Consider the following 18687-nt stretch of genomic DNA (forward strand, 5'->3'; position numbering starts at 1 on the left):
ACCTACAGATGCCCAATCAACCAGTGGTGGGGGGAGATGCTGTTGTCTCATCCAACTTAGGCCTTTCAAACCCTGGGTGCAACCGGACAAAACAGCGGCCTGGATCGAATACAAAACCGTGATCCCCATACATGCACTCGAACAGTACGATTCCCCATTAGAAGAGATATTACTGTACCTATAATCAGTTCTCTCATCGGCGATGACGCCAGGCCAGTCCCGCTTTAAGTACTGACTCGCCAACTTCTGCAGGGCCTGAAAAGACAACAGAACAGAATTAATGAGGAACAATGCACAGCTACTGTACTCCTCTTAAAGGGGAGCGCTGCAGTCCCGCTGAGCCGGCGACCGTGTGTGTGCGTTCTCATGACCTCAGCTGTGAACGACCGTTAATTAAACCATCATTAAATAATAAAGCCGGCAGACAGCCCCATACAGACTCACAGTTGCACACCGCACCATATGCTTGCTGCAGGGAGGGCTGCGTTTTTGGAGCGCGTTCAGAGCTCAAAGCCAGGATCTGAACAAGGCAAACATGAATTGAGGGCACAGAGCAGAACCCACACTCTGACTACCCGGGCCCTCTGATTGGTCCAGCCTGACAGACCGGGCTGTGAGACCGGGCCAGAACATACGATGAAACAGAATGACACGGAATGACAGAACGGTCAGGGGTCCATTCATATTTTGTGGAGGGGGTGTGATGAATTGAAAATTAAAATGAACCCACAGAGAGTGTTTAGCTGGAGGTAATGAACAGCCCCTCACATCCCCCTGCAAGCCTTCAAAACACAGGGTTTAATAGATGCATCTTTTCTGCCAAACTATTAGACAAGTATTTGTGAGAAAGTGGTTCAAATAATGACAGCAGGAGAAAATGGACAAGAGCCAAAAGGAGAGTGCCGTCACACTGAACAGCAGCAGAGACTCAGGTTGACAGGTCAGCTGTTAAAAAGGTGAAATTAACTTCTGTGGAAAAGGAGCCCACACACCGATTTCACATGGCCCCCTGCATGAAGGAGAAAATCAAAGTGCGCCCCCTGTTGGTTTCCGGCCCCACTCCAGGGTCGAGTACAGAACGTGCTGGATGATGGCTGTAGCGTGACTTGATTTCCTCAGCTGCCACATTCTCACTAAAGTGTTTTACTAGAGCACCACACAGGCACAGGCACTAATACTTTGGGGAATCAGTCTCATAGAGCTAACAGGAAATGGCAGTTTGCTCATTTTCTTTCATCTAGAGCAGACAAAAAGCACTTTGAACGCTGCCTGAGTTAATAAAAGGACTTCATATGATTAAGCTACAATAGGGATATTTATCAATGATGGATCTTTAATTTCAATGCTGGGAGAAAGCGATGAAAACGCGTGAGGAGGTTGCACTGGGAGAAGACCACTGGTTAAGGCAGTGACACCAAGCTGGATTCTCAGCCGTGTGTCTTGCCTGAGCTCAGCTGCCACAGGGCCTGGGAGCCAGTGCGCGTGCAATGGGAGCTGGAGGGGTCATGTGACGACATCGTCCACCAATGGGGGCCGCGACGGCGTGTCGGCCAACCTCGCATTACTGCGCACTTTGTATTCTGTCTTAGTGCAGCTATCGACTGGTGTCACATATTTTGAAGACGATCGATCAGGACAAATATATATCAGTCAACTGAGCCTTCCTCACCAGAGAGACAGAAGGAAATACTATTTACTTTCTGAAAAATCATCAGGAAAATAAGCAGGGCGGGCGGACTGAAGCTGTGTGTATGAAGAGCCAGCAGAAGCAGGGTGCTGAGCCAGCCTCATACCTGCATTACAAGGTAAAGGTCGGGGAGGGGCAAAGCTTCTGAGGAAGCCATTCAGCCTAGACCTGGATCCCTTTCATCAGCTGACGTTCCACCTTTTATTTACTTTCCTCCCCTCGGAAACCTTAAAATAACTCCCAGACCTCCACGGCCCTGCCCCCAGTCTCCTGCTCCTGAGCAGGAAGGAAGTTCCGCCCGCAGGCCTGTCTGTCTGACTGCTTCTCCTTCTCCAGGAGCTCAGCCCGACCTGCAGACTGGGCCGTCATTTAACAATTAGCACACAGTCTCAACTTAGCTCCTCCCCCACGCCCCTGTCATATGACCAGCTCCTCTTAAGCATGAGGGCTGCAAGCAGGGCACCATAATCACCCCCCTTAACTCCCAAACCACAGGGCCATTCTGTTAATGCCGCATCAGCACTGAGGCTGTGGCAGAGTATGCATGTTTTACTGTACAATATGCCTCTTCAGCCAGCTTATAAAGCCATCTTGAAACTCACCTGAGGCAGTAAACAGGTTTTGAGACCACTGATAAAAGTATTTTCTCTATAGGTCAGGCAGCTGAACTGGGATAATGTCGGAATTCTCACAGGAGGACTGGAGCAGAGCTAGAGCTATCAACTCTCCCAGAATTCAGTGAACATGCAGAGCACCGCTCACGCAGTAAGAAAGGAGACAACTAAAGGCAGGCCGGAGAGGTGTCTGGGGCAACTCGAAAATAAAATTCACCCATGCAGTAGTGTCTTGTGTCCAGATATAAGCTAACCTCTTAACCTGAGAAAACGACATCTGTTCCATCAGCTTCAGCTGTGGTCACAAACCATATTTCCATCTGTGAGTTTTACAAGGTCACAAATTTATCTCACTGCCAAAATCATGATAGTGCTACCACAGTTATTATGAACTGGAGGGCTACAAAAAGCCCCATTACTGACAATCCAAATGCTTTATTACTGGTCAGTTTGAGAGCTTGTACACTATGGTAATTTTCCTAAAAAACTGCATTAAAAAAAAAAAACCAACAAAAAAGAAACTTGGTGCTTGAGAGGACCGAGTCAGAAATGATCTGCATGGAAGAGGGACAAAGATGTTTGCAGAGACAGACACACGTGAGAGAATGGTGGAAGACTGACAGTGACAAACGAGCTGGTGAGTAAAAAGAGAAAGATGTCGTTCCCACGGAAAACGCTTGCAAACGCAGTCTGACAACGCCACCAGTACAATAAATACAAAATTAAATAACTTCTGCTTTTTTATGAGGGGTCTCAAAGGATCATTGCTCTTAGAACAGGACGTCAGTTCTCGACGTCAGTCACACTGCTCTCTCTCACACACACACACACACAATAAACAAAAGCGCTGCCAAACATTCAAGTGCTCAATGGGGACTGCAGAGCAAACTTGGCCCTTAAGTTTTTGGAACTGGCTCCACTTGTACCCTTCCTCAGTCAGTGACACCATCAATGTGCCCCACTCTCCCCCAAACGGCGCTCTGGTCTCCTGTGTGACAGCGCCGTGTGGCGTTCCAACGAGTCTATTCTGTGGCCTAAGAGAACCCCCCCCCCTCCTCTGCTGCGATTCACTCGGCTGGCTGTAGGACCCCCTCTGTACCCCCGCCCCCACCCCATCACAGCGGTCTTCCTCCAGTCTAGCTGTTGCCTCATTGACATAAACACGCAGCTCAGCATTACGGTGACAGGAAACAGACAGTTCTCATCTTGGTAACCACCCAAAGAAGAAGCAACTGGCGGCTTCTTCCTGTGTGGTCTAGGTAAACCTTCAACCAAGCTTTTGCTCGCAAAAGAGGAGCGAGAGAGAATCTGCCCTCCTCTAAGGCAGTAACAAAACCCAAAAATGAGCGTGTCTCTGGTGTTTGCGAGCAGGCTGGGCTCTCGCTCAGACCTGTGGGCTTCGCCACTCAGAGCGGAGGACACGCACAGATGGCCCTCTTCCACGTGGCCAGCGTCCAGACGCTGGTTTTCAGGAGAACTGCAGCCGAAGCTACAAACTCTGTCAGAAGAGTCACAGACAAGCGTCGGAATGTCTAAGGTTCTTCAAATATGTCATTGTTTTAACTCCTCAATGCTCATTGGTTATTTAGGATCTCCATTAGCTGACGCTCAGGCAAAAGGCCTGGGTGTCCTCAATGTGTTTTGATTGCGTAAAAGGTGGGCCTTTGCATGTGGGTTTTTTGGTTTGTTTTATTGGTTTCAGTTCCCATCACACAATCAGTCGCCCACTTGTCACAACAGAATGTCGCAACCCTGGAACACGTTTGCTGATGTTCCATTCTTCATTGGAGACCCCACAGGTGGGAGGTGAGAATTTCCTCAGCAGAGATAGCGATTGTGGACCCATTTGGCCCTGGACAGATGGCCTGTGTCTAGCACCAGCCCTGTACACACAGCCCTGGAAGGCAGGCCTGTATCACTGCACCCAAACCTACTTTTAAGTCTGACGGCAGGGGCAGTGTGTGTCTGTCTCACAGGAAGTGAGGTCACCTATGGACCTTACAGGCCCCTCCCCCACTTTTGGGGTTAGCAAATGACAGAAAGGAAACCTAAAAATGAACACATTAAGAATGAAAGGCTCAAGATGGCAGAACCTCTTATTTAAGATCATTATACTAAGAATGAAGAATGACACAACCATATGATCCAAGTAAAGTAGTTGCGTGTAAACTACTGTGCTGGATTCTGCTGAGATGATGACATCAGCAGACTGCAGCGAGGGTGCGGTGTGCTGTGGTGCGGGCGTGTGAGGCAGAATAAACAGGAAAGGTGGCGGTCAGCACTTCCGTGCGGTGCCAGGGGAGGCTCGTCTGGGTGCTCCGCCACTTCCTGTTGTTGTCGGCCAGCAGACCGAGGCGCTGAACTGCAGGATATCCTGAGCAGACCGGCCTGCCCAAAAATGCATCGACCCCACCTGATGGAGAGGTGGAGGGACAGAGGGACAGAGGGACAGAGGGAGAGAGGGACAGAAGGAGAGAGCAAGAGAGAGCGGCAGAGGGAGAGTGAGAAAAGCAAGGAGGGAGAGAGGAGCAGAAGGAAAGAGGTAGGCAGCAACAGACAGACAGAGCAGAGGGGGGGATAATAGAGGAGAGGGGGAAGGTGGCAATGACAAAGCTAGGGGAGAAAAGGAGGGCAGGAAGTACAGGAAAAAGAAAGAAATAAAGAGAGATCAAGGCAGAGAGAAAGGACAGAGGCTCATGCATCACTCCCGTTCCTCTTCAGTGAGATTTCTGACATTCTCAGAGACAATACAAGGTTACGGCTGCTGCCCTCAGGGCGAAAGCACCACAGACCACACGAGAGTGTGTGTGTGTGTGTGTGTATGTGTGTGTGTGTACGTGTGAGTGTGTATGTGTGTGTGTGTGCGGGTGTGCGTGCGGGTGTATGTGTGTGTGTGTGTGTGTGTGTGTGTGTGTGTGTGTGTACGTGTGAGTGTGTATGTGTGTGTGTGTGTGCGGGTGTGCGTGCGGGTGTATGTGTGTGTGTGCGTGTGTGTGTATGTATGCATGTGTGCGTGCGTGCGTATGTTGTGTGTGTGTGTACGTGTGTGTACGTGTGTCCATGTCTTTTTTAAGCAACAGTCTCAGCCAAGGAGAAGCCATTTAACCATTTAAAGTGTTTTCAGTGCGAAAATAATAACAGCCTCGAAGGTAGCGAAGTACAATGCTGTTCTGCTGAAGAAGTTACTGACAGACATAGTGACAAGGGTGTCCAACAAGCTAATCTCACTCTCTCGCTCTCTCTCCCTCTCTCCCATCTCTGAGTTAAATGGATTATGTGGCAGAGGCACGCACTCATAACAAGAGGCCGTTTCCCACAATGAAAGCAGCGTGCTATGCCCTCTTATCAGCCGCCAACTCGGGGCTGGAAATATTCTGCCGGCCTTCAGAAAAAAACAAAAGCGACAACAATAAAGAAACAACGGCTCTGTTTCAAATTAGTCGCCACATTTCTGGATGTCTCTCCCGCTCTCTCCCCTCCCCCATGACATAACGCTCTCTCTCTCTCTCTCCGTCCCTCGCCCATTTCCCGGCTACATTCTGTCCCGGCTACAGAATCCGGCCACAATCCCGGAGTTTCCCGCCACCGTAATGAGGAGACGGAGCGGACCTTAAATGTGCCGACTCGGCAGTGTGGAAGGCTCAGCAGCCACAGGCCCAGATCAGAGCAGAGGCTGTCAGTGCCCCCCCCGACTGCCCACTCCTCCATCCTGACCGCGTCCTTCCAGAACCGTCCGTGGTTTATTTACCAGCAGGAAACCTGAGCCCACCGGTGACTCGGCACACTTTCTCCTGGGGGAGCACTCGAGTGTGGCTATGTGCCCTGCTAGCCGAGGTTCAGCAGCGCTGGGGGAGAAATATCACGCTTTTTTTTGTGCAATGTGAGGACTTTTCGGTACAACAGCGAGAAGTGGCCAGTGTCTCACAACAGCATTGCCTACTCACGGCCATTACTCAATGAACGATTCCTGGTGCATGTCACCGGATTTCTAAAGATAATGACAATGAATGTGCTACAAAATGACAAGGCTATTCAGCCAGCAAGCACAAGTGGCAGGAACAAAAACCCCACACAATAAACAAACACAGACAGACAGGTGGAGGGAGGAGAGAGACCAAGTAGGAGTGCGATAGCAGTATGCCAGCAGTGGTCAGCGGTCACCACGGCCGCTCCACTGCCTGCACAGGGCCCTCATTGTGCTCTTTGCGTGGTGGCTCAATTTCCAGAACCTTCCGGCCCAGGCCAGCGCTGCCCCGGGCATAATGACCACATTCAGCGTAATGAGGGTTCCAGAGCACAGCTCGCCCTCTCTCTCAGAAACACCCGCAGATCGCGGCGAGGGGGGGGGGGGGGGTGGCGACCGCGATGCCAGTGCGCGGGAGGGCAGCGCAGGGCAGGCTGGAGGGCAGAGGTCACGGAGAGATGCGCCATCATTCCTCCCGTCAGCCTAAACGACGGCATGGCCGTGGCGCAGTGTCCTCGTCCATACGCAGAACACGCATACGCGCATCGCAAACAGCTTCAGCTGAGAGGGGATTCTGCCTGCAGCTACTCTCCTCTACATTCAAGAAGGACAAAAAATGTGTCATAAATCGGTTATATGGCACTAAATATATGGACGAGGGCGGCCTGTAGAGTAGTGGTTAAGGTACATGACTGGGACCCGCAAGGTCGGTGGTTCGATCCCCGGTGTAGCCACAGTAAGATCCGCCACAGCCTTTGGGCCCGTGAGCAAGGCCCTTAACCCTGCATTGCTCCAGGGGAGGACTGTCTAATCAACTGTACGTCTGCCAAATACCAATGATGTAATGCAATATAAATAAAGGTGTGAAGTTTTAAAAATAAGGTTAGGACAAATGCAAGGAAGGACAAATGCAAAATCTGCTTGGAGCCCATTCACTTTGCAATCTTTGAAGCTCAATATAAGAATGCAGACAAAACAAATTCCAAGGTCACGAGCTGTCACCGGGAGTCGGAAATGATCCGGTCGCGCTGCGTGTGCAGGAAAGTTCAGCGTGTCCGAGGACCGAGTCACGGCAGTGCTGCATTACGCTCAGGTCTGGAGTGCGTTAACTCTGTGACTGGGAGCCATTATCCCGGCTCCTGCCGGCCAGACTTCAGCAGACAGAGCGGGGGGAAAAAAGAGAAAGGGATCGAATTCTTCCAAAACTCTCAGCCTGGAAGTGTGGTACAGGAGGTTCTGCTCCGTTTTGTTTTCAGTTCAGCACTGGTGCAGGCTCCGTCCCATCCCACAGAGGGCTGCCCTGTTTATATTTTTGAGAGGAGAGGTACTGGAGGGGGGTTTGTCCCCATCTGTGTGACACATGCCGTTCTTTCTGCTCACATGTTGCCTGTGTCCGCAGGGCTGGAGATTCAGGGGACGCTGGTGGCAGAGTCCCCGATTCATCTCCTCTAATTACAGCCGCGGGAACCCCACACGGTCACCGTGGCTCTGTTTGGGCCCTGCCTGGCGGACTCCATTCTTCCCAACCCGGGCCTTTAAGCCCTCGGCCCACACACACGGCGCCCCTGCCTCCTCCAGAGGGGTGCCAAGTGACCCCGCGGTGGGTGGGGTGGTGGGTAGACGGAGTAGAACTGCCATCTCAATCTGCCTCTGGAGCAGCCTGGGGGCAGATATGGAGTTAACACTCTGGGTTACTATTGCTACCCTCTGCCTTCCTGCGGAAGGCCAAGTCCGTGATAACTTACAAACGCAGGATATCGGCACGGTCCAATGCAGCTACATAACAGAGACTGAGAGGGTTATTTGCTCCTGATGATTATAAAGGCATACAGTATATTAGTCTCCATTATGTAACTGTATTGGACTTCACCGCGCAAATATCCTGTAATTGTAATGTCAGTTAGTGACTTGCTCAAAGGCACTTTATGAAAACGGTCTGTTTTTGTGAAGTGGCAGGGGGTTATGGGAGAATGGGAGGCGACTCTGCATAATGCTGACTGGGGAGGTCACTGAGGGATGCACATGCAGATCACTGAAGATGTAGTATCATAACCTCTGGTGACACAGAATGGAGAAAATTCCTCTCGGACCAAATTCCTTCAGAACATTCTGGTACATTCCGTATGAGGATGTAGTCCCTGCCGTTGTTGCAGCAGCCATAAAAAAAAAAACAGTGCTGGAAGGAAGGACCTATTGTGTAGCACAAAATCAATACTACAGCCATTCATTCTGTCAGTCTGACTATTACAGCGTTTTTTCAGCATTTCTTCAGCATCAAACACTGAAGACAACGACAAAATAAGTGATGTCGGAAATGCTTCACGCACAGCTGGAGTCTAGGACACAATGCAACAGGAAACAAAATGACCTCATCCATCACAAAGGGACCATTTTTCACAAACACTCCAGAAGGTTCCAGCAGGTCTGGCCAGAGTGATGTTGCATCATTCTTTTAAAACATTCTGCTGCTTTTAATGTGGCCTCAAGATGATCTTCCTCTCTTCCAAAAACACCACCTTCTCACCACTTGGTCCCCTCAATCTCCGGCACTCTGATTCCAAATCCATCCTGGCAAAAGTCCTAGTTACCAGCCCACCACTCACCCCCGATACGACACCACTAATTCCACGGCAACGCTTCCACCTCTCCCCCACCCATCTTCCAGGACTCCAGCTGGACCCACCCCCAATAAGAGTCTTCCTGAACGTGCTCTGATCACATGCTCCAATGAGGAGCGGGAGGTCAGTGACCCGACACTATGACAAAGAACCAATCCCCCCCTCCCATGGGATCCCCGACCTGGGCAAGGGGTGCCGCCTCTTCTGAGCTCCACCCCCACTGAGCGAGGGAAGGGAAGATGAGAGAGGGGGCTCCTGCCGTGTTGGTCTCCACGTGGCTGTCCTGTGGGGGTCGGGACACGGCCCCTGTCCTCTGTGTGACAGCACTGCTCATTTCTCCCAGCTGCATACGAGCGCTTTCCCACAACTGTCTATTCCTCTACTTCCCTGTGTCCTCCTGTATGAAAATGAGGTGGAAATACAGAGGTGGAAAATCCAGGATCAGAAAGTAAAAGTCCCCTCCAGTCTTTTGTTCCAGTCAGCTGGATTTGCTAATTAGTGCCATTCTTCACTCAGGAGGTAGAACTAATCAGTGAAATCAGCTGGCTGGAGTTCATGGGTGGAGGAAACTCATGGCAGGACTTTTACAGGCACTTTGAGACCCCTGGACTTTCCACCTCTGATGAGAAGATAGGAGCGGTGTCCCTGCGGTGACAGAGTGGCTGACACGCTAATAAACCCAGGGCCTCTCAGGGCGTCAACATCCTGCAGGCAAAGGTTTCCCTGTGCACCATTGGACCCACAGTCCATCAGTGGGCATGGGATTCCTCTGCAGCTTGGTGGGCTGGTTACGCCCGTGATGACCTCAGATCGTAAAAGTACCGGGACCGGCGCCAGTGCGGCCCGGACTCCCCAGAGGACCGGCCCAGCGGCAGCTCTGACCCAACCCAGAGCTCCTCTGCGGAGGAGCCAGTCGGCCTGCCCCTGACCCTGGGCCAGAGAGCACAGAGCACAGAGAGTCTCCCCCTGTCCTGCCAGCTGTGGTGGGTTTACTGTACGTTCATTAATCGTTCAACAGATGTTTCAAGAGCCGACTCTTCATTGGTCACACAGAGGGTCAGGGGGCGGAGTTTTAAATGGGACTGCCTGTCCTTGCTTGATGCTGTAACCGTATGCATGGCTGGAAACCGTCAGAAAGCACAGAGCAGGCTGGCTGATGACAGTATTGCATTACATTACATCATATAATAACTGCAGGCACTTTTGTACAGGGAGGTATTTGCACTGCAAGCAATGGGACCTTCCATTCATCCAAACGTGTTATTCACTGAAACAATTCAGCTGGAGTTACAGTTCAGTGGGGGAACTCAACTGGGCTGAGAGTTCAAGGGTAAACAAGGCTTTTATTGTGCATTTCCTCTTAGTGTGTTAAGCAGCCCAGGCTGTAATTCACTATGAAAATGTGCTATAAAAATACATTATTACAGTATTATAATTATTATTTATGCCCCTGTAAAACAAGCACCTCCAAAGGTTATGAGTGCCACCCCCATGCTGAATTTGATGCCCTGCTCCTCTGTACTGGGTTTAAAAGAATCATTTCGCGGAAACCTCCGGAAGTGGATCAGAGGGAACTGCTATCCCCTCTAGATTTCCAAGAATTCTGTCCGGGGATGCAGGGAGCAGATAGATCCGGATAAGCCACTGTGCAGATTACACCATATTAGCGCTTTTCCCTCATGACCGCTGTCTCTGGGGGTCTCAGCTGGAGGGTTAGTGCAGACCAGGGACTGTGACTGAAGGATGTGTGAGGCCAGGCAGGCAGGCCAGACTGGGCCGTGTAGAGTCCAGTGAGTGGAGGTCAGTGAGTGGAGGTCAGTGTGTGGAGTCCAGTGTGTGGAGTCCAGTGTGTGGAGTCCAGTGTGTGGACTGGAGTCCAGTGAGTGGAGGTCAGTGAGTGGAGGTCAGTGTGTGGAGTCCAGTGTGTGGAGTCCAGTGTGTGGAGTCCAGTGTGTGGAGTCCAGTGTGTGGACTGGAGTCCAGTGTGTGGAGGCCAGTGTGTGGAGTCCAGTGTGTGGAGGCCAGTGTGTGGAGGCCAGTGTGTGGAGGCCAGTGTGTGGAGGCCAGTGTGTGGAGGTCAGTGTGTGGACTGGAGTCCAGTGTATGGAGGTCAGTGTGTGGAGGTCAGTGTGTGGAGGTCAGTGTGTGGAGGCCAGTGTGTGGAGGCCAGTGTGTGGACTGGAGTCCAGTGCGATGATCTCCCTCCCTCATGCTCTCCCGCTCTCTCACGCTCACTCTCTATCCAAATTTGACTCCTGTATTTTTCATTCCCACACTCCAGTCTTTTTAATATTCATGAGCACCATGAGACACAAAAGGCAGTATAGGGCTATGTAAGCGAGAGCCAGAAATACAGCACACACACACACCCTCTTACATCCACAGACACGAGCAGGCACAAAAACACTGGCACACAGAGACAGACTTACAGTACAAAGATGTTAGGAGGGGGCAATTACAGAACACACTTGTATGCACACACACACACACACACGCACACACACACACACACACACACACAAGAAGGCCACAACCAAAAATCTGCATCCAGAAAAATAATGAGGGAGCCAAGAAATGGCCCTAAGACAACTGAAGCGGCACACGCAGACACAAAAGAAGAACACAAGAAGTAGGACTAAGCCAGACATGTGTGTGTGTGTGTGTGCGTGTGTCGGTCTGTGAGTCTGTCTGGGCATTACAATATTGTAGCATTCTCACATTAATTGAGTGATGGATATTCCCTTTTTTATCATATTTAATCAATTTATTCATTACAGCGGGCCTAACAGAGAGCGAGGAGGAGCTCCTCAGCCCCACAAAGGGCTGCTTGATTTGTTCTGGACAGGTGGCCAGGCAGCCACTGGCGGCCGCCTCACAAAAATCCCGCCCACAATAGCACTAAAGACGATTATGCAAATGTGGGCTTTTCCCCGAGACTTTCCCAGGAAGGGGAGCGGGAACGACCCGTGGAGTGGGGAAGAGCAAAGAGAGCGGGAGGGAGGGAGGGAGGGAGGGAGGGGAGCACAAACAGAGGGGTGCAGACTGTTGCTTCAGGACGCCGTTGCCTTGCGAAAGGTCAAATCAGCATCTCTGCAAGCAGCCCCTGTACACTGCCTCTGCAGGACTGAGGAAGAGCTTGCTTCTTCTAGCTTCATGCACACGCACACGCGCACACACACGTGCGTGCGTACGCATACACACCTGCGCACACGCACACCCACGTGCGTACGCACACACACCTGCACACACACCTGCACACCCACACTGACACACACACGCATGCGTACACACACGCACAGACACACGCATACAGTAAACGGCGACAAGGACACACATACAGACATGCATGTACTTTGGCAAACACACACCCTCGCATTTATGCAAGCACCCAGCAGACTGACTGAGAACAGTATTACATTACATTACATCATATAATAACTGCAGGCACCTTTGTAAGGAAGGTATTTGCACTGCAAACAATAGGACCTGTAGCCCATTCATCCAAACGTGTTATTCACTGAAACAATTCAGCTGGAGTTACAGCTCAAGTGGGCTGAGAGTTCAAGGGTAAACATGGATTTCAGTGTGTTTTCACTGCGAAGCACCTTGGGCAACAATTCAATGTACGAACATGTGCTGTACAAACAAACATATTATAATTAGTATTTATACTACTATAAAATAACTCAAAGAACCAGACACATTCATGTATTGCAAGCACATATGCATGTACGCTCACAGACTCATGTGCTCCTGCGCATACTGTACTTCATATATGTGTTCATGGACCTGTAAATGCAGTATCGTTGCAGAGTCACTCCACGATTCCAGTCCCGGTGCTTCACGGACTGTGAAAGATCTGCGAGCCGTCTCTGTGAAAGCCCGGTGAAGTCACGTGTGGAATGGCCCTGGCTCGCTGAGATCAGGGTATCAGCGGTGGGAAAAAATCAGACGCTTTGCCTTTTTTGGTATAGCAGCCTATCTGAGAAACGCGAGTCACTTGGGCAGTTTGAATGAGGGGAACTATTCAGACCATTTAGCCTCACGGAGACAGACTCTGACCAAGTCTCACGGCTTTACTTGGCTGGCATCGTGAAAGAATCGGACGGCTCACTTAATTAATCTCCGTCTCCCCTCGTAACAAGCTCGGTGTGCTAGAGCCTCCAAGGACCCGGGAGAATCATTCAGCATCCCTGCCTCCACGCAATCAAATTCCTATTACTCAGCCTATTCAAATTTGATCACATAATGACTAAACACATTCTTCCTAACACAGGGATTTTATAAGCGATGTACAGTACAGGCACGGCTGTCAAAGCTTCTCCTTTCATAACATTTTGAAGATTACATCTTTCTCGGATAGTTGAGAAGGGCTTCCAGTGGAGCACTGCAGGTGTCTGCAGAGAGCTCAGCCTGTGCTGTGGCACTGTCCGGCAATGCAGGGCTCATTTAAGACAGCCTCTGAAAGACTGGGACACTCCTCCATTCAGTTTGCAGCAGCACGGACTGGAACATTGACAGATCGTTGCTGGCACCGTGGGAAATGGAAGGCCACAAGACGAGAAGTCCGTTCCAAGAAGGGCTGCAAATTTAGCACAGCGGCACCCGCTGAAATCAAAACTGACACCCTATCTTCATCTTCTCTGACAGTCCTGAACCCCCACACCCACCCCACACACCACACCCCGCCACTTTTTCTGGGGCCAGACTGACCTATCATCACCAGGTGTCTGTGTGAATGAGGCACCACGGATAAGGTCGAGCTCACCCCAGGAAACAGGCGTCTCCATCCGGGACGAGCCCCCCTGCAGCGTTGCGAAACCTCCTCCAGTTAAAGCCCCCGGTTTCGCTCTTAACGAGGTCAGCAGAGGGGCCAGCCAGCGTGGGAGGCTGTGGCCAGCGGCCCCTGTCGCATTATTGCTCACAGACAGCGAGCACATTCCACACCGGCGTGGCAAGGCTGAGAGACGGAAGGAGGGATACCCCCCACCCACCGGCACGCCAGCCCAAAACACTGACTGTCTGTTCCTCTCGGGCTTCCCAGCGATGGAGGTTACTGCAGGATGGTGTTGAGCAGACAGACACACAGACACACAGACACACAGACACACAGACACATAGACACACACGCAACATGAACAAACATCCAAGAAGATACGCTACAAACAGCCACAGTGGAAAAACAGACACACGTACAATGAACAAACAAGCGAATACAAGCACACAAATAATTACAAAAATAAAAACACACATTTGCAAGCACATAAAAATACAAATGCACATACACTCACACTTTCATGTATGCACGCCCGTGTCAGGTATCACACCATTTGTGGTGTCAGGAAGGCTGCACTTATAAACAAAAACCCCTGTCATCAGCAGGGTTATTAACACAGCAGGCTGAAGCTCAGAGCCAGGAGAGGATGAACCACACGACCTGCAGAGAGTCATGCTCAACCAAAGCAGGCAGCGCTCACACCTCTGCATCACAGCCTCTCTGTATCCGGCGCGTGACAGACACGCAGACCTCAGAGAGAGAAACGTCCTCACTTCGGCTGTGTTTAAGGGATTTTAAAAGGGCGGCAGTCAGCTCGTAATGAGAGGCAGCGCACCGCAGGCTTTTAGAAGATGCCCGCCCCCCCCCTCGCGGTGACCCCGGTGCCCAGCTCTGCGTCAGAGGCAGCGGCAGCAGAAGCCGTCATTAATGGCGTGTTCTCCTGGCCACGGCTTTGACAGCTGGTGCTGTGCATTCTGGGGGCCCCCACTCAATCTCCTTTAGCTAAAGCCGGGATCATCACCTTGTCCAATGATCTCGAAACAATCATGCTCTCCTTCTCTCTGCCTGTAAACATGGAGGAGGCGTGCGGGGCCGGGCCTGGTGTGGCAAAGCTGAGACTGCTGGATACTGTGTGTGTGTGTATGTGTGCGTGTTTGTGTGTGTGTGTGTGTGTGTGTGTGTGTGTGTGTGTGTGTGCGCGTGTGTCTGTGTCTGTGTTTGCTTACGGGAGAGAGAGAGCGCTTCAGTGGCATTTGTATGAGTGCAAAATTAGTGTGCAGGGTTTTTCTATGAGTAAGAGAGCATGTCGTGTGTGGGTGTTTGAGAAGGAAACAGGGTGTGTGTATTTAGCCTTGATTTCCCCGTGTCCCTATTCGCATCAGTGACCCAAGCTGCAAAAACACTGGCACTGCAGGAGAGAAAATGGGCTAAATTGTAACTTAATGACTGATAATAGAAACCGAGCTCCCAATTCCCAACCATTTAACAAACCAACAAGTGACGGGGGAATGACTGCAGCACTCAAAGCCCACGTATTCAACGAGTGAGTCACAGAGCAATCCTCCTTCACCGTCTCACGCTGCACCAATGCACAACATAGTTTGAAAGTCATACCAACAAACTGACAGCTTGGACTAACTACCCCACAAACATGGCCTGGACACAGGAGAGGTCAAAGGTCACAACTATTCAAGCTGAACTGTGTCAATACCAGTGGGTCCACCTCCCTCTGCTGCCAGCCTTTCCCCCCGACTTCTCAGTGACTGGCCCTTCAGCCTCATGATAAACATCTCTAAGAAAACATTCATAACTCACCCATGCTGCGATTCCGTCATCTAATTACACAGGCTGCAAATGCTGTACTGACAAGTGTAGGAGTCGGAGAATGAGAAAGCAGCAGAAGCCATTAACTACAAATCAGCTTTATTGGCATGACAAATGCAAGGTGCCAAAACACATCAATAGCGAGAAGAGCATAATAAATAACAATAATAACGAGGGGGAGTTCTAATTAAATAAATAAAACGGTAATAATAAAGATGAGAACAACGATTACAATAAACTGCGATGCCACAGTCTCTAACATCTCCACATTCTCTCCTTTTTCCCTCTCCTTGTGCTGCTGTTCTCCTCCTCATTCTGCCACTCTCGTCTTAAATTTTCCCTTTTACACCTCCCTATACCACAAACACCCCTTCATTTTCAACACAACTCTCTGCTGTTTCTACTACACCTTTTCTCCATCCTTCCCTCTCTCAGCCCCCACACCCTTCTGCTCTGTCCCTCTTTCCCTCCTGCTGTTTTCCTTCTGTCCTGCGCTCTTCTCCGCTGTTCTTTAGCAGCAGTACAGGCGTGAGGCTGTTGGAGGACAGAACGGGGGGGTAGTTTTTTGGGGGGAAGGGGGGTGGGTGCAGCACGGTACTGCTGCAGATCCTCCAGTGGCTCCAGACAGATTTCACAGGCCCAAGCCTGGCCACCCTAATCCCTCAGTATCTAGAGGCCTCCACCTCGACCATCAGGCCATCAATTACAAATCCATCTATCCGGGCTTTAACCCTTCACCTTCTTAGAGCTGGAGGAGAAAAACAACAATTAAAAAAACACCAAAACATTCCCGACCCAGACAGTGCGCAGAACACAGACAGACAAACACACACACAAACACACATGCACGTACAAGGATTTAATGTACTGAAGCAAGACACAGATGTAAGCAAACATGTCTCAACATGTCCTGGCAATTTAATGACTACAATGGAGAGTGTAAATGTGGTCTATGCAATTCAGCGAGTACAATAGATTGTCACACTAGGCAATGGGCTTGGTAAATAAAGGTTTTTCAACAAAAGATCCACAAGCTGCCAACAGGAATTCTCACCATCCTCACGATTCCTCTGTAAATCTGGAAGCGTTTATTGCAAATTGGACTTAATTTCATCCAGACTCATCCGAAGCCTGAACGGCCAGTACTTTTGGCAGCGCCGTAGTCGAGCCATGTCCTTGCGTAACACTTTTCATTAAGTGAAATCCATTACTGATGGAGAGGCAAGGCGACCACACTGGCACTCTTAGAGAGAGAAGAATGGCGAAATAAAGATTTCTCTCAATCACTGGCATGGTCCAGAAGCTTGTAAATGGAGAGAAACCACACATGGCCCAACAACGGCTGCCCAGAAACAGGCAAGCGCACAGTCATGAGGAAAACCCAGACTCAGGCCTCAGGTGGTATCATCGCATTTATCCTCTTGTCTAAGTGAAAGGTCTGGCTGTGAAATTATTCAGACAAAGGAACCTCTGAATATCGAAGATAAAAATCTGAAGGAAACGTAGAATTTGTGGGGGGGTTGAAGTGCTCATGTAAGTCCCTTGTCAAAAGCCCAAGCTGAACCCTATACCTGTTCCGCCAGGCCAGGGTGGGCTGACACCAGCCGGGGGACAACTAGTCACTCACCAAGTGTAATAGAAAAAGCGTAAAAATAAAATTAATGCATCTCAAATGCATTGTAAGACACTAAGAATCACAGACATTTTTCCTGAAAAGTATTATTTAAATAACGGTTTCAGTAAGACAGGATTGTTTAACTTCAGGGGAGTGTACTCCAGCTATTTTAACGCTCCTTCATTCACTCTGCCGCCTCTCTTCTCTCCTCCCAGCGTTGGTGGAGCTCACGCGGGTAGCACCACGAGGAGACGGGCGGCCGCGTCGCACGCTCGCCTCTGTGATTGACGGCGGGCGCTTTTTACTGCTGGCCAGAGGGCCGGCGCGGGCCCCCCGGCTGAACAAACAGGGCTCTCCCTGGCCCCCGGCGAGGGTCCGGAGCCTGCGGCCCTCCGCAGGAACAAGACCGGCTCTGTTCACCGAGACGCCCAGAAACAATGTTTATTTGTGTGGACAGCTGCATCGTACTGAGCTCATGTGCGAGAGACCGCATGGCCATGCCAAGTAAGATAAAAGATCTTAAAACGGGCAAAAAGGCAAAACAGCACAGAAGCCCCTCTACTTTCAGGGAAGGGGGGGGGATGTTTTGAGGGTGAGGGCTGCCAAACAAACATGGCCTTCTGCAGCTGAAGACACCGCAGCTAAAGCAAGCTTGACAATGCCCGCTAAACGTTACAAGTTCGCAGCCCTGAGAAGGGCAGCTCTGTGTGTTTCCATGGTTTTTTCTTAGAGAACTTCAGTAATGCTTAAGGAGGGAGCAGGGCACATCGTGCTGCCAAGACACACCCACCGACTCAGAGAAGCATTGCGCCTGTGTGTGACAGGCCCCACTCGCAGGGAAACCGCGAAAGCAGGATGCGGTTCCTGCCATGAGCCAGCAGGAGGGCCTGGTGAAACTTCACCGCGGTGTGACGGTAAACAGCGTGTTAAACGTGGAGAACGCGGCAGTGGAGGAAGACTACGGACACTGTGTGACGCTGACGGCCAGTTGATATGATCCTGATCACAAACAGCTGTGTAGACCACAGAAAGAATGGGGGAGGAGGATAGATGAAAGGAAAAGGGGGGAGAGAGTGCACGTGTGAGGGTAGAAAGGGAGGAAGGGAGAAGAGACAGAAGGAAGACAGGGGGAAGAGGGGTTTAGACAGCCCCCAGATAAGTCCAAACATATGATCCTCCATCAGAAAGGCAGGTCATGACCTATCAGGTCAGAATTATCTGGGACTCTTTTTGGTCTCTGCATATTTGGCACAGTGGTTATCTTCTCTCAAATAAACGAAACAGATGCCGAAACACCATCACACTCAACGCTTCCCAAATCCACCAAACTGTTGGCCACAGATGGGAAATGCGATTCCTTTAAGGTTCCATCTGATGTTTTGATTTGGCAGAGGGGCCATGTGTGCTGAGCAGCCTGAGCCAAGAGTGTGAGTCAGAGCCAGGATTAAGCATCACTCATTAGGCCTAAGCACAACACAATACAACATGGCAGGACACTACACAACACTACACAAAAATACAACACAATGAAGAACCACACTGTGTTGGCATGCGTAGACCATTTATTCCTGATATTGTGAGTCTGGTG

General features: G+C 50.5%; 1 protein-coding gene across 4 annotated transcripts in view; it reads right to left on the reverse strand.

The window, feature by feature from the left end:
* LOC133107831 (F-BAR and double SH3 domains protein 2-like) overlaps window positions 1–18687 on the reverse strand; it is a 68578-nt gene that overhangs the window by 30586 nt on the left and 19305 nt on the right. For all 4 annotated transcript variants that reach the window (XM_061217047.1, XM_061217045.1, XM_061217044.1 and 1 more), the window contains exon 4: window positions 179–255. In XM_061217047.1, coding sequence (XP_061073031.1) covers window positions 179–255 — 77 coding nt within the window. The remainder of the gene's footprint in view (window positions 1–178; window positions 256–18687) is intronic.

This window comes from Conger conger, chromosome 13 (genome assembly GCF_963514075.1).
Source record: "Conger conger chromosome 13, fConCon1.1, whole genome shotgun sequence".
In the NCBI taxonomy this organism is placed as follows: domain Eukaryota; kingdom Metazoa; phylum Chordata; class Actinopteri; order Anguilliformes; family Congridae; genus Conger; species Conger conger.